This window comes from Trichomycterus rosablanca, chromosome 3 (genome assembly GCF_030014385.1).
Source record: "Trichomycterus rosablanca isolate fTriRos1 chromosome 3, fTriRos1.hap1, whole genome shotgun sequence".
Lineage (NCBI taxonomy): Eukaryota > Metazoa > Chordata > Actinopteri > Siluriformes > Trichomycteridae > Trichomycterus > Trichomycterus rosablanca.
This window is the reverse complement of record NC_085990.1, coordinates 54,996,972-55,012,346: the sequence shown is the minus strand read 5'-3', so window position 1 is coordinate 55,012,346 and position 15,375 is coordinate 54,996,972. Positions and strand designations below refer to the sequence as shown.

Here is a 15,375-nt window from a genome sequence, read left to right as displayed (position 1 = left end):
CTGAGGTGAGATTATAACACACACACACTGTAAACTGGAGATACTTAGGTGAGATTATAACACACACACTGTAAACTGGAGATACTGAAGTGAGATTATAACACACACACACACACACACACACACACTGTAAAACTGGAGATACTGAGGTGAGATTATAACACACACACTGTAAACTGGATATACTGAGGTGAGATTATAACACACACACACACTGTAAACTGGAGATACTGAGTTGAGATTGTAACACACACACACACACTGTAAACTGGAGATACTGAGGTGAGATTATAACACACACACACACAAACACTGTAAACTGGAGATACTGAGGTGAGATTATAACACACACACACTGTAAACTGGAGATACTGAGTTGAGATTATAACACACACACACAAACACTGTAAACTGGAGATACTGAGGTGAGATTATAACACACACACACTGTAAACTGGAGATACTGAGGTGAGATTATAACACACACACACACACATACACTGTAAACTGGAGATACTGAGGTGAGATTATAACACACACACACACACTGTAAACTGGAGATCCTGAAATGAGATTATAACACACACACTGTAAACTGGAGATACTGAGGTGAGATTATAACACACACACACACACACACACTGTAAACTGGAGATACTGAGGTGAGATTATAACACACTCACTGTAAACTGGAGATATTGAGGTGAGATAACACACACACACACACACTTTAAATTGGAGATACTGAGGTGAGATTATAACACACACACACACTGTAAACTGGAGATACTGAGGTGAGATTATAACACACACACACACTGTAAACTGGAGATACTGAGGTGAGATTATAACACACACTGTAAACTGGAGAAATTGAGGTGAGATTATAACACACACTAAACTGGAGATACTGAGTTTAGATTATACCACACACACACACAGTAAACTGGAGATACTGAGGTGAGATTATAACACACACACACTGTAAACTGGAGATACTGAGGTGAGATTATAACACACACACACACTGTAAACTGGAGATACTGAGGTGAGATTATAACACACACACACACACACACATACACTGTAAACTGGAGATACTGAGGTGAGATTATAACACACACACACACACTGTAAACTGGAGATCCTGAAATGAGATTATAACACACACACTGTAAACTGGAGATACTGAGGTGAGATTATAACACACACACACACACACACTGTAAACTGGAGATACTGAATTGAGATTATAACACACACACACACACACACTGTAAACTGGAGATACTGAGGTGAGATTATAACACACACACACTGTAAACTGGAGATACTGAGGTGAGATTATAACACACACACACACTGTAAACTGGAGATACTGAGGTGAGATTATAACACACACACACTGTAAACTGGAGATACTTAGGTGAGATTATAACACACACACTGTAAACTGGAGATACTGAAGTGAGATTATAACACACACACACACACACACACTGTAAAACTGGAGATACTGAGGTGAGATTATAACACACACACTGTAAACTGGAGATACTGAGCTGAGATTATAACACACACACACACTGTAAACTGGAGATACTGAGTTGAGATTGTAACACACACACACACACACACTGTAAACTGGAGATACTGAGGTGAGATTATAACACACACACGCACAAACACTGTAAACTGGAGATACTGAGGTGAGATTATAACACACACACACTGTAAACTGGAGATACTGAGTTGAGATTATAACACACACACAAACACTGTAAACTGGAGATACTGAGGTGAGATTATAACACACACACACTGTAAACTGGAGATACTGAGGTGAGATTATAACACACACACACACATACACTGTAAACTGGAGATACTGAGGTGAGATTATAACACACACACTGTAAACTGGAGATCCTGAAATGAGATTATAACACACTCACTGTAAACTGGAGATACTGAGGTGAGATTATAACACACACACACACACACACACTGTAAACTGGAGATACTGAAGTGAGATTATAACACACACACACACACACTGTAAACTGGAGATACTGAGGTGAGATTATAACACACACACACTGTTAACTGGAGATACTGAGGTGAGATTATAACACACACACACTGTAAACTGGAGATACTGAGGTGAGATTTTAACACACACACACTGTAAACTGGAGATACTTAGGTGAGATTATAACACACACTGTAAACTGGAGATACTGAAGTGAGATTATAACACACACACACACACACACACACACACTGTAAAACTGGAGATACTGAGGTGAGATTATTACACACACACACACACTGTAAACTGGAGATACTGAGGTGAGATTATAACACACACACTGTAAACTGGAGATACTGAGGTGAGATTATAACACACACACTGTAAACTGGAGATACTGAGGTGAGATTATAACACACACACACACACACACACACTGTAAACTGTAGATACTGAGTTGAGATTGTAACACACACACACACACACACTGTAAACTGGAGATACTGAGGTGAGATTATAACACACACACACACAAACACTGTAAACTGGAGATACTGAGGTGAGATTATAACACAGACAGACACACACTGTAAACTGGAGATACTGAAGTGTGATTATAACACACACACACACATACACTGTAAACTTGAGATACTGAGGTGAGATTATAACACACACACTAATCTGGAGATACTGAGTTGAGATTATAACACACACACACTGTAAACTGGAGATACTGAGGTGAGATTATAATACACACAAACACTGTAAACTGGAGATACTGAGGTGAGATTATAACACACACACACACACACACTGTAAACTGGAGATACTGAAGTGTGATTATAACACACACACACACATACACTGTAAACTGGAGATACTGAGGTGAGATTATAACACACACACACTGTAAACTGGAGATACTGAGTTGAGATTATAACACACACACTGTAAACTGGAGAAACTGGGGTGAGATTACAACACACACACACACACAAATCAAGGTTTATTTGTCACATACACAGTACAACTGGCATTATAAGAATATATACATATTGAAATGCTTTTGTGACTGCTCAGCCACAGTAGTTACAAAAACCACAAAAAGTCAAAATATATATTTATACAAAATATATAGAAATGTTTGTAAATGTAAAAATGTAGAAACATTAACAATATAATTTTAAAAAAGAGCAATTTAACATGAACAAGTGTGTAAAAGTGACAGTAGTGCAGATCCTGCAACATAATGCTATAGAGATGTGATTACTATACACAAATACAAATCAATACATACACACACACACTCACACACATATACATACATATATATACAGTGAGGGAAATAAGTATTTGATCCCCTGCTGATTTTGTAAGTTTACCCCCTTACAAAGACTTGAACAGTCTTTAATTTTTATGGAAGGTATATTTTAACAGAGAGAGGCAGAATATCAACAAAAAATCCAGAAAAAAACATTAAATTAAAGTTATAAATTAATTTGTATTTAATTAAGGGAAATAAGTATTTGATCCCCTACCAACCAGCAATAATTCTGACCCCCACAGACCGGTTATGTGCCCATGAGGCTACAAATTAGTCCTGTCCCTGTATAAAAGACTCCTGTCACAGAATCAGTTTCTTCCATTCAAATCTCTCGACCATCATGGGCAAGACCAAAGAGCTATCAAAGGACGTCAGGGACAAGATTGTAGACCTGCACAAGGCTGGAATGGGCTACAAGACCATCAGCAAGACGCTTGGTGAGAAAGAGATCACTGTTGGTGCGATCATTCGAAAATGGAAGAAATACAAGATCACAGTCAATCGCCCTCGCTCTGGAGCTCCATGCAAGATCTCACCTGGTGGGGTAAGAATGATTCTGAGAAAGGTGAGGTCAGCCCAGAATTACACGGGAGAAGCTTGTCAATGATCTCAAGGGAGCTGGGAGCACAGTCACCAAGAAAGCCATTAGTAACACACTTTGCCGTAATGGATTGAGATCCTGCAGTGCCCGCAAAGTCCCTCTGCTCAAGAACGCTCATGTACAGGCCCGTCTGAAGTTTGCCAATGAACACCTGAATGATTCCGAGAAAGCTTGGGAGAATGTGATATGGTCAGATGAGACCAAAATTGAGCTCTTTGGCATCAACTGCACTCGCCGTGTTTGGAGGCAAAGAAATGCCCAGTGGGGATGGTGTTCTTGGGGTCATATCCAGCATTTCTGTGCTCCCAGCTCCCTTGAGATCATTGACAAGCTCCTCCCATGTAATTCTGGGCTGACCTCACCTTTCTCAGAATCATTCTGTTTACACTCCTCCCCTGCATTTCCCCTCACACCGTATCTTACGTTCTCATTGGCTGTTCGACATAGCACTTACTGCCAGTTGGGCAACTCAGATCAGATATCTGAACATGCTAGATATCGTTTCGCTCAGCGATCACTCAGCGAGCCGCTCGGGTCGAGTTGTTGAACAGTTCACACATAGCGATTGAGAGCCAAGTTTTGATCGCCGAGCGAATGCTGAGTTGCTCCCAATCCAGCAAATCTAGTTCTCTCCGGGTTTTCTGTTTATAGCCCAGAATAGCTGTGGCTACTGACATCAGTTTAAAGTGTCTAATGATTTTAATTTAGTTAAAAGGTTCAATTCAGACGTTCATATTTTAAGGACATGTTTTACACTTTGTTTACATTCATGACAGGACCAGTAATTACAGGTTACCCACGATGCATCAGTTCAATATCAAACACAGTCACCATCAATTTTGTATTTCCAATTCACCTCACACGTCTTTGTAATGTGGGAGGAAACCGGAGCTGCAGGAGGAAACCCACACAGACATGGAAAGAACATGCAAACTCCACCAGAACAGTGTGTGTGTCTGTGTGTTGAGATGTAATTGTAATGAGTTGTTTGTGTGTCGAGATGTACTTGTGATGAGTAATTTTGTGGGTGTGTGTGTGTGTGTGTAAGATGTAATTGTGATTAGTTATTTCAGAGCAAATCTAAAAGTGCTGGCTAATGCTAATGGTAGATTCTCTAAATCGTTATCCACGTCAGCACTAATGATGTTCATTTACTGCAGTCTGAGGTTACTGAGAGTAATGTTATAGAGGTGTGTGAGTTAGCTAGGTCGATGTCCGAGGCAGTAGTGTGCTCTGGCCCCTTACCGATTCGACCCAGTGGCGAAACCTACAGCAGGTTATTGTTATTGGATGTCTAAATGGTGCTCAGAAAACTGCATTGATTTTGTAGATAATTGGTCCACTTTTGAGGGAAGGCCTGGTCTTTTGAAGCGGGATGGTGTCTACCCCATTTCTTGCAGCATAAGTGACAGGCTTTACCACTGCGTTAGTGTAGCGGCAGATAGAGGTAAATGACTACCCAGAGCCAAGACCAGGCAGCAGACAAACAGACCTAACCGACTGTCGCAATCGGACGTCACCCGGAATCCTTAGGTCACAAACCATTGAGACTGTCTGTTTACCGTGGCAGGTGTAAGCCAAAACAAAGTCAAAAAGCTCCTCTGGGATACAGTTATGAAAATAAGCCACAACTTAGCGGTCGTGGTGGAGGAGTAGCCACAATTTATGACAAACACATAGGTCTTACTGTAAAATCATCTCCCGTAACAAACTCATTTGAAGTTCTTATCTTTGACATAGCCAGTAAATGTTCAACTGATAAAACTAGTATGTTTAAGCTGGTTACTGTTTATTGACCCCCTGGTCCTTACTTAATTTGCCGATTTTCTTTCTAAATTAGTCATATCAACTAAAAAAGCTTTAATTTTGGTGACTTTAATATTCATTATGAGGATAAGTGTAATCCACTCAAAATTGCATTTGACTCTATTCTAGAATCTTTAGGTATTACCCAAAATGTAACAGGACCCACTCACCGCTGTAAACATACCTTAGATTTAATACTTACTTATGGTATAAACATAGACAACCTGGTAATCGTACCACAGAATGACTTAATTTCTGATCACTCCCTACTAATTTATGAAGTGTCCCTATCCAATAATATACAGGAACCACATCGTTTTAAATGTAAGCGCACTATTACGTCTGCAACTGCAGCAGCGTTCGTAAACTGCCTACCAGATTTTTAAAAATTCTTTAATGTTAAGATAGAAAAAATGCGACTTCAGAGTCAGAGTGTGTCACTTGCCAGTGTTAATATGAACTCACGCTGAGCAACATTGGTGATAATAGTGATATAGTAACAAGGTGATCCAACTAAATTCCTTTAATCCGATCTCCCAAAATGAACTAACTGCGTTGATTAAATCATCAAAGTCATCAGATTTACTCCCAGCTATTGTAGAGCCCCTGCTTACATTAATCAATGCATCCCTTAGCCTTGGGTACGTACCTAAATTGTTTAAAAGCGCTGTTATTAAACCCCAGATTAAAAAACCTAATCTTGATCCACATGTTTTATCTAATTATAGGCCAATTTCAAATCTTCCTTTTGTCTCTAAAATATTAGAAAAAGTCGTTTCCAAACAGTTATGTTCTTATTTGAATGAAAATTGTATTCATGAAAAATTTCAATCTGGATTTAGACCCAACCATAGTACCGAAACCGCATTAATTAGAGTAGTTAACGAGTTGTTAATGTCTTCTGATAATGGATGTGTCTCTTTTCTTGTTCTATTAGATCTTAGTGCAGCGTTTGATACGGTCGATCATAACATTTTACTGGAGAGGCTAGAAAATACAGTAGGTGTTAAAGGACTCGCACTCTCTTGGTTTCAATCATATCTGACTGACCGCTCGCAATTTGTTTATGTAAATAATAAATGCTCGGAAACTACAAGAGTAAAGTGTGGTGTTCCACAGGTGTCAGTACTGGGACCACTATAATTTACACTCTATATGCTTCCATTAGGAGAAATTATTCATAAACATGGCATAAATTTTCACTGCTATGCAGATGACACACATCTGTATATATCAGCCAAACCAAATGATACTGACACAATCAGTAAGATAGAAGATTAAAGTGTAAACGACATAAAAAACTGGATATCGTGTAACTTTCTTTTACTTAATTCAGATTAAACAGAGGTTTTACTTGTTGGATCTAAAGCTGTAAGAGACAAGTTTTCTAACCTGGTGCTAAACCTTAACACTTTCTCTGTTACTCCCAGCCCAGATGTAAAAAACTTGGGTGTCACACTAGATTCAGATCTTTCCTTTGATACACACCTCAATAATATTACTAGAGTTGCTTTCTATCATCTGCGTATCTGTTTAATGATGCTGAAAAACTGATCCATGCATTTATAACTTCTGGGTTAGATTATTGTAATGCTCTTCTAACTGGATGCTCTGGTAGATCCATACACAAACTCCAGGTAGTTCAAAATGCAGCAGCTCGAGTGCTAACTAGAACTAGAAAATTTGATCATAATGTTCTCCTGTTCTATCATCTCTACACTGGCTACCAGTTAAATTCCGCATTGATTTCAAAATACTTTTACTAACCTATAAAGCACTACATGGTCTGGCTCCACAGTATCTGAGTGAGCTTATTGATCACTACAACCCAGCGCGTCCACTTCGTTCACAAGATGCAGGGTTACTTATAGTTCCTAGAATTAAAAAGACCACAGCTGGTGGAAGAGCATTTTCTTACAAAGTAGTAGTAGTAGTAGTAGAACTTTATTGTCACTATAAATTGCAACAGGTACAATTACAGCGAAATTAGCCATCAACCCGTCCAGAACATTCAATATGACAAGGGGGGCGGGGGAGACAGAACGGGAAGACAGGATAAGAAACAAGAAATAATAACACATTGGGAGAGTAGGAGACAAAAAAAAACCAGCAACCAGATTGTTCTCCCTGAGGAGCACACTATGGTAACACGAAAAAAAGCCCCTTACAGCACACAAGCACATGTAAACAAGAACATAACATAGTCACATAACGAGCCACGGGTTAGGGATGTGGGGGTAGGAAAAGTAACCAACTACGACAAGCAGCCACCCCGCGATTCGCTGTAAAGCTCCACAACTTTGGAATAATCTTCCTGCCTCTGTTCGGGATTCGGACACGTCTCAATGTTTAAGTCTAGACTGAAAACATATTTATTTTCTCAGGCTTTTGATTAGTATAGACAAAGGCGCAGAGCTTGGGGGTTCTTGGTCATAGAAACTTGTGGTGATCAGGGATGTTGGGTTGCTGTCGTTCTGCCTCGCTTGTCCGATCACTCAGGTTTGATGACGGTGGGGAGGTGGGCACTGATGTCCTGTGAAAGCTTCATGACCTTGTTACCTGCTTGCTCTGCCTTTTAGTTATGCTGTAATAATTGGTTCTGCTGGAGTCTAAAACTCTCTGTAAAACTGATTTTTTTTTTAACTAGCATTGTACATTATTAACTACAGTTTCTATTGTTTTACGCCGAGGTCATTCTGATGGAAATCTGTTTAACCTCCCGAGGTTAAGGATTGAAGTCGAGACTGCCGTGCCAACAATGCTGCTCCTGCAGAATATAATGAGCCTGGAGTAATTGCACCAAGAATGACAAGAACTCACTACAGAATTCATTACATTCTGAACTGAATAATAACTCTATTATCATTAATAACTCTATTATTATTTATTTACTTATTGCCAGTTATATCTTTTAGTTCATTTAATTCTGTGTTTGTATGATTTGTGTAAATCCTATTTATTTAAAGTATCCTCCAGACCACCCATGGGCCCTGCTGAGTCTGGTTCCTCTCAAGGTTTCTTCCTGTAATTTTCAGGGAGTTTTTCCTTGCCACAGTCGCCCTCGGCTTGCTTAATAGGGTTTTTTTGTATCTGTTGGTCCTGGATTTTGTAACGTTGCTTTGAGACAATGTCTGTTGTAAAAAGCGCTATATAAATAAATTTGACTTGACTTGAGTTATTTTGTGTGTGTGTGTGTGTGTGTGTGTTGAGACATAATGGTGATATGTTCTTGTGTGTGTGTGTGTGTGTGAGACATAATGGTGATATGTTCTTGTGTGTGTGTGTGAGATGTAATGGTGATATGTTCTTGTGTGTGTGTGTGAGATGTAATGGTGATATGTTCTTGTGTGTGTGTGATGGAATTGTGATGAGTTTTTGTTCTCTCTGCAGGTTGATGGACTGCAGTATTACAGATGAAGCTTTTATATCTTTGGCTTCAGCTCTGAGATCAAACTCCTCATCACTCCTGAAAGAACTGGATCTGAGGGGCAATAAACCAGGAGAATCAGGAGTGAAGCTTCTCACTGATCTACAGAAGAATCCTCACTGTAAACTGGAGAAACTATAGTGAGTTACTGACTTCCTGTTTCATTATAGATGATCTCTAGGACTCTCGGCCTGCTGTAGATACAGACTGGTACTGAGGGATCTGTGAGCTGAGCTGCTGTTTCTGGGTCTGTAGTGATGTTGGAGGTGAAGATTAAACTGTAATGGTTGTGTTTTCTGATTCAGTACAGATTAATGAGCAGGATGTGAGTGATGTGACGTGAACAGTCCACAGTGTCAGTCGTACAAAAGAGCTTTAGTATTAAATCATTTAGTGTTTATGAACATGAGGACAGAGACTCACTCACACAATGCTTACAAACTTGATCTGATAGATTAGGATAAACTGTATGCTAAGCTATCTGGGATGCTATCAGAAGTTGGGATGTGGAGAGCAGAGGTGGAATGATGGGAAATCTGGTTGTTTGTGAAATCAGGTTTAGAGAATTACGTATCTACATGATTTAGCAGTAGTTTATTAAGGTGAGTCTTTATGTTACACTTGTTTTGGTGATGGAGGACCGAGCACTTTATCTATTTTCTGATCCCAGCTTCCACTTTGATGTGTTTACTAGATGATGTTCTTCACAACAGCAGCCTGTAGCCTAAACACATCCACATTATATAGTGGTGAGAAACTAAATGTAAAATGCTCATTTGGTTTTGGCAGTAATAAAATTAGAATTATTTTTGTTGCTTTAAAACATAAAATAAAATTTTCTTCTTTACCAGTAAGTTCAAAATTGGGCTGTACAGCAGGTGTGTGTGTGTGTGTGTGTGTGTGTGTGTGTGTGTGTGTGTGTGTGTGTGCGTGTTGTAAATTAAGTGCAAGTGACTAAACAAATGTACATTTTATTGCTCATGTTTGTTTATTTCTTCCTCTCTATCTGCAGTATATACTGACACAGCCCTCCAACCCGTGTGTTGCCAGCATGTATCCTGATGAAACGTTTCCATTAGACAGCTGAAGCTCCGCCATGGGCAGAACAGAGTTCAGAAGCTCCTCATCCCTTCAATCTTCTAGTGATTGTCCAGAATGTTTCCGCACAGTTAAATTTACCAAACTATTAGAAATCCCAATTAGATGTCTGGCAAGGTCTCCATTAATCAACTTAATCAGTTTTTAATAACCCTGATCTTGAAAAGTTACAATAATCACAGTGAACTTTTACTGGCTGCTTCAAGGAATCCAACATTCATTAGAAATCTGTATCCATGGCAATATAAATAATGAACTTAGTTTTAAAACAAATTGCTTTTACATGTATTATTATATTGTACTATTACCTTAGCACTGGTGCACTTCAGGCACACTTCTTTCTTTGCACCAATAACTACACCCCTGAAGACCGGCCTGTCATGCTCCCTAAGTTTGCATACGGCACCAATGGATCTCTCATGCCTTGGGTCTGTTCAATCTCAGGATTTTACAACCCCAAAAGAGTGTAGCGGAACACTGATAAAAAAGGAATCCATGGATTATTTTATTCTTAAAAATTCTTCAGTTTTCTGTATTTAGATTAACAATTACATTTTCGGCATTTAGCAGATGCTCTTATCCAGAGTGACTTACAGAAGAGATTCCATAGTAAACATTTAATTTCTCTAGTTTAAGTAAACAACAGTCCAAGAACACAAATCTGCTGAAACCTGAAACCAAAGTGTTTTTTTTTTTTTGGTTTTTTTTTAGGAAATGGAAAAAGTGTTAGTAAATAAGTACAAGTCAGCTTAAGTATTTAGTAAAGAGGTGATGAAGGTTTTTAATCATTTTTTAAAGACAGCAAGAGACTCAGATGTTCGGACAGATAGAGGAAGTCCATTCCACCACTTGAACGAGAACAGAGAAAAGCCTTGATGCTGGTCTTCCTCGAGTCCTGGGTGGAGGATCAAGTCGAGCGAGACTGGTGGCTCGGAGGTTGCGTGGTACAGAACGGGGTTTGATTAGGCCATGAAGGTAGCTTGGGGCTGGTCCATTTTTGGCTTTGTAGGTGAGCATCAGTGTTTTAAAGGAAGCCAGTGAAGAGAACGCAGCAGTGGGGTGATAATGAGGCAGCAGTGGGGTGATGTGCCAGTGTTTGGGTTGGTTAAAAACCAGGCGAGCAGCTGCATTTTGAATGAGCTGCAAGGGTTTAGTAGTGGACATGGGAGCTCCAGCCAGAAGGAAGTTGCAGTCGTCCAACCGTGAGATTACAAGTGATTGAACCAGAATCTGAGTAGCTTCCCTGGAGAGAAATGGTTGAATCTTCCTGATGTTATACAGGAGGAATCAGCACCATCTTGTCATGTTGGCTACATGAGGAGAGAAGGTCAGCTGGTTATCCAGGACAACACCAAGGCTTCTTACCTTATCAGATGGTCTATCAGAGTCATCCAGAGAAATTACTAGGTCCTGGGTTAAAGATTGATCTCCTTGAGAATAAGCAACATCTCTGTATTGCTGGAATTGAGTTTTAGATGATGAGCTGACATCCATTGTGAGATATCTCGCAGACATGCTGAGATGCAAGCTGAGACTTGTGTGTCTGAAGGAGGAAATGACAGAATGAGCTGAGTGTCATCTGCATAGGAGTGGTAAGAGAAGCCATGGGAGGCTATGACCTTACCCAGAGAGCGGGTGTAGATAGAGAATAGAAGTGGGCCAAGTACAGAGCCCTGAGGAATAACAGTTGAGAGAGTGCATGGAGGGGATATAGATCTCCTCCATGACACTTGGTAAAAGCGCCTTTCCAGGTAGGAAGCCATCCATTGCCATGCTGAACCTGTTACTCCAAGGTTGGAGAGAGTGGACAGGAGAATGCTGTGATTCACTGTGTCGAAGGCTGCAGAGAGGTCAAGAAGAATGAGGACCGATGACAGTTTGGCTGCTTTGGCTGCATGAAGCTTCTCAGTAACAGCTACAAGTGCTGTTTCCGTAGAATGTGTTGCCTTGAAACCAGACTGGTATGGATCGTGGAGGTCATTCTGAGTAAGAAAGGCAGATAGTTGGTTATAGACAGAACGTTCAAGAATTTTGGATAGAAAAGAGAGGAGTGAGACAGGTCTGTAGTTGTTAATGTCTGTAGTGTCTAGTGTAGGTTTCTTAAGAAGGGGAATGACCTGAGCCTTCTTAAAAGCAGTAGGGACAACACCTGATGACAGGGTGTTGTTGATGATGGGTGTGATGAAGGGGATTAGGTCCAGTGAGATGTCTTTGAGGATGGTGGATGGTATAGGGTCGAGTGTGCATGTAGTGGGATTGCTGGATGAGAGGAGCTGTGTAACCTCATCCATGGTGAGTGGGGTGAAGCTGGTGAGTGTGTTGGTGGGTTGAGGGTCAGTTAAGTTGGTCAGTCAGAGAGAAGGATTGATTAATTTTGTCAATCTTTTCCTGAAAGAATGTCGCAAAGTCAGTAGCAGTGAGAGAGGCAGATAGGGGAGGAGGAGGAGGGTTCAGAAGTGAAGAAAAGATAGCATGAAGCTTATGTGGGTCAGCAGCAGATTGTTCAAGCTTGGCTTTGTAAATAGATGTTTTTGCAGCAGTCACGTCGGATGAGAACCTGGACAGCAGATCGTGGTAGGAGCGGAGATCAGCACCGAGCTTAGATTTCCTCCACCTTCTTTCAGCTGCCCTTAATTCTCTTCTGTTGCTGCGCAATGCATCTGAAAGCCAAGGAGCAGGGTGAGAAGGTTTTCCTCGTTTGAGGGTAAGAGGTCAGAGCTGATCGAGGGATGTTGAAAGAGAAGAGAGTAGAGTATTAGTAGCAGAGTTAAGTGGAAGGGTAGCAAGCATGTCAGGGTTAGGAAATGAAGTTAGGATGTTAGAGATCAGTGAGGAGGAAGATAGAGAGTGAAGATTAGGGTGTGTTTTAAGAGTGTAAGTGTGGTTGGAAGTAGAAAGTGTTGGGAGATAGAGAGAGAAGGACACAAAGTGATGGTCGGAGAGGTGAAGTGGGGTGACTGTGAGGTCAAGAGTAGAAATGGACGGCTGAAGACCAGGTCCAGAAGATTGCCTCCTTTATGTGTTGGAGGGCTGTGATCAAAGAGGAGGTTGAAAGATTAAAGAAGAGGAAGAAGACAGGATGACTGAAGTTTGTCTGTAGGGATGTTAAAGTCACCAAGAACATTCACAAGAATATTCTTCCTATGGCCCTCTGTTTATCTTCAAAGATTTGTATGACACCAAAGAGAGAGTCTAAAAGCTTCCCCTCCACACCTTGCTAGCAATCAGCAACATTTACAACATTCACCCTTGGAACACTGTCCTTTTTAAGTGTTGGGGAAAATGTAACATACCCAAATATATGTATATGATTATATGCCAATTAAAGATTAATTATAGACTGCTGTAGACAAGAAGAAGCAGAAGAAGCGTGAACGAAAGCAAAGACTGCAGACAAGGCAAAGAGGGGTCAAATGTAGAGGAGAGGATGTGGCAACTCAGCTGAATTTTGAAATCATGAATCTAAAAAGGCAGCTCATTGACACCTGGCAGAGAATACAACAAACCACAAGACAAGGCTTCCGCCCTAGTCTAGCGAATACGCTGCAGATGCAAATGAGACGCCTACAGCAAATAACCCAAAGTATTGAGGCAAGGCGATGCTTCATGCAACAAATAAATCCCCCTCACAGAGCTAGCCCATATGGGTGTTATGAACATGATCTGTCTCATGAGTTAGCAACAATGAGAATGAATGACTGGTAAAGGAAGTAGTTTTGTAAAAAGTTTAAAAGCACAGTCACGGTGCATAATTAATAAGTGTAAAAAGTTCAAATATATTTGCATGTTTTAGCTTTAAAACCACAGTCACGGTGCATAATTAATAAGTGTAAAAAGTTCAAATATATTTGCATGTTTTAGCTTTAAAACCACAATGTACTTACCTAAAGCTAACCCCGCCTATGAGGCTATAAAAAGGAATGTTCAGGAGTATATTTTGTCTTTAATTTCTTTGATTGCTTAGAGCATAGAATTATTGACCATGGTAGGTTCATTGCTTGAGATAAATTGCTTATAGGGACATAGATATTGTTTGCCTATTCTTAGCAATAGTGTGTGTAATAGAGTAGAATTCTCAGAGGAGAATTTAAGTTTCTTTTTCAAGAATTATTGTAATCAGTGTTTTATTTGTAACTGTTTATTATATTACTTGAGAAAATAAAGTGAATGAGAGATTGCCTCTCAGATGCGATAAAAGACAACTCCTGACTTAGTGTGAGTTTCTTACTTGTCTCAAACAAGCCCACAGACCTAGAAGAAGCGGGATCAACCACCTAACGCAGATCTTCAACTCCTGTAAAGTCATCCTGCCTTAAGGTAAGTGCTGTAATCAGTACAGGTGATTGGTATTAAAGGGACGGTTGATTTGTGTCTTTGAAAACATGGCGCCCAACGTGGGGCTCGAGCAGTAAGAACCACAATATCTCAGTATTATTGTTTACTATGCGCACTTAACCTGAAAGGATTAAGAGTAACACAAGAAATACGATAGGAGATAAGTTTAATGACAGAACAGGTACTTGGAATTGAGGTAAGTGATGGATTTCCACAGGGATGGAATTGGTCAGGATCTCAGATCCAACATATTGATGGGAAATATCGAATAGGATGTTTCCCAGGAACACCCTTGCCATGGGGAGAAATGGAAGCCTTGCGTGAACATTTAAAACAGGAACAGGAAACAGGAAAATATACCTTCATGTGGGTAAAACTCAAAAGATAACAGTACCAGAAGGAATGAAGGACATAATTAAAATAAAAACTAATACCAAGAAAGGAGAAGCCACAGAAAACCCGTCAGTATATAGGGGAGAACTAAATATCGATGAGGAATCAGTGGCAGAGGAACAAAAGGGGGAAGGAGAAAACGATATTAATTACTATCACTCCACCCCATGGTCCTATGAAAAAAAAAAAACAGATATGGTATACCCAAAACTTAAACACTCAAGCCTGTACACCACAGAAGAAGGTTTAGTACTAGGTATTGAGGAAAGATTTGGAGTAGGAGAAGGTACAGACAAGGGAAAGATTTGGCTTACAAAACCAAGGAAAACAGGAGATAAGTGGGTAAAATGGCCGAG

General features: G+C 40.1%; 1 protein-coding gene across 4 annotated transcripts in view; it reads left to right on the top strand.

Moving 5' to 3' along the window:
* Positions 1-14,493, top strand: part of LOC134309981 (NACHT, LRR and PYD domains-containing protein 12-like) — a 72,575-nt gene extending 58,082 nt beyond the window's left edge. For 3 of the 4 annotated variants that reach the window (XM_062991485.1, XM_062991488.1, XM_062991487.1), the window contains 2 exons: positions 9,157-9,333; positions 10,206-14,493. In XM_062991485.1, the coding sequence (XP_062847555.1) occupies positions 9,157-9,333; positions 10,206-10,215 (187 nt within the window). In that variant the 3' untranslated portion in view covers positions 10,216-14,493. The remainder of the gene's footprint in view (positions 1-9,156; positions 9,334-10,205) is intronic. The other variant, XM_062991486.1, reaches the window with a different exon arrangement.
* The last annotated feature ends 882 nt before the right edge of the window (positions 14,494-15,375 follow it).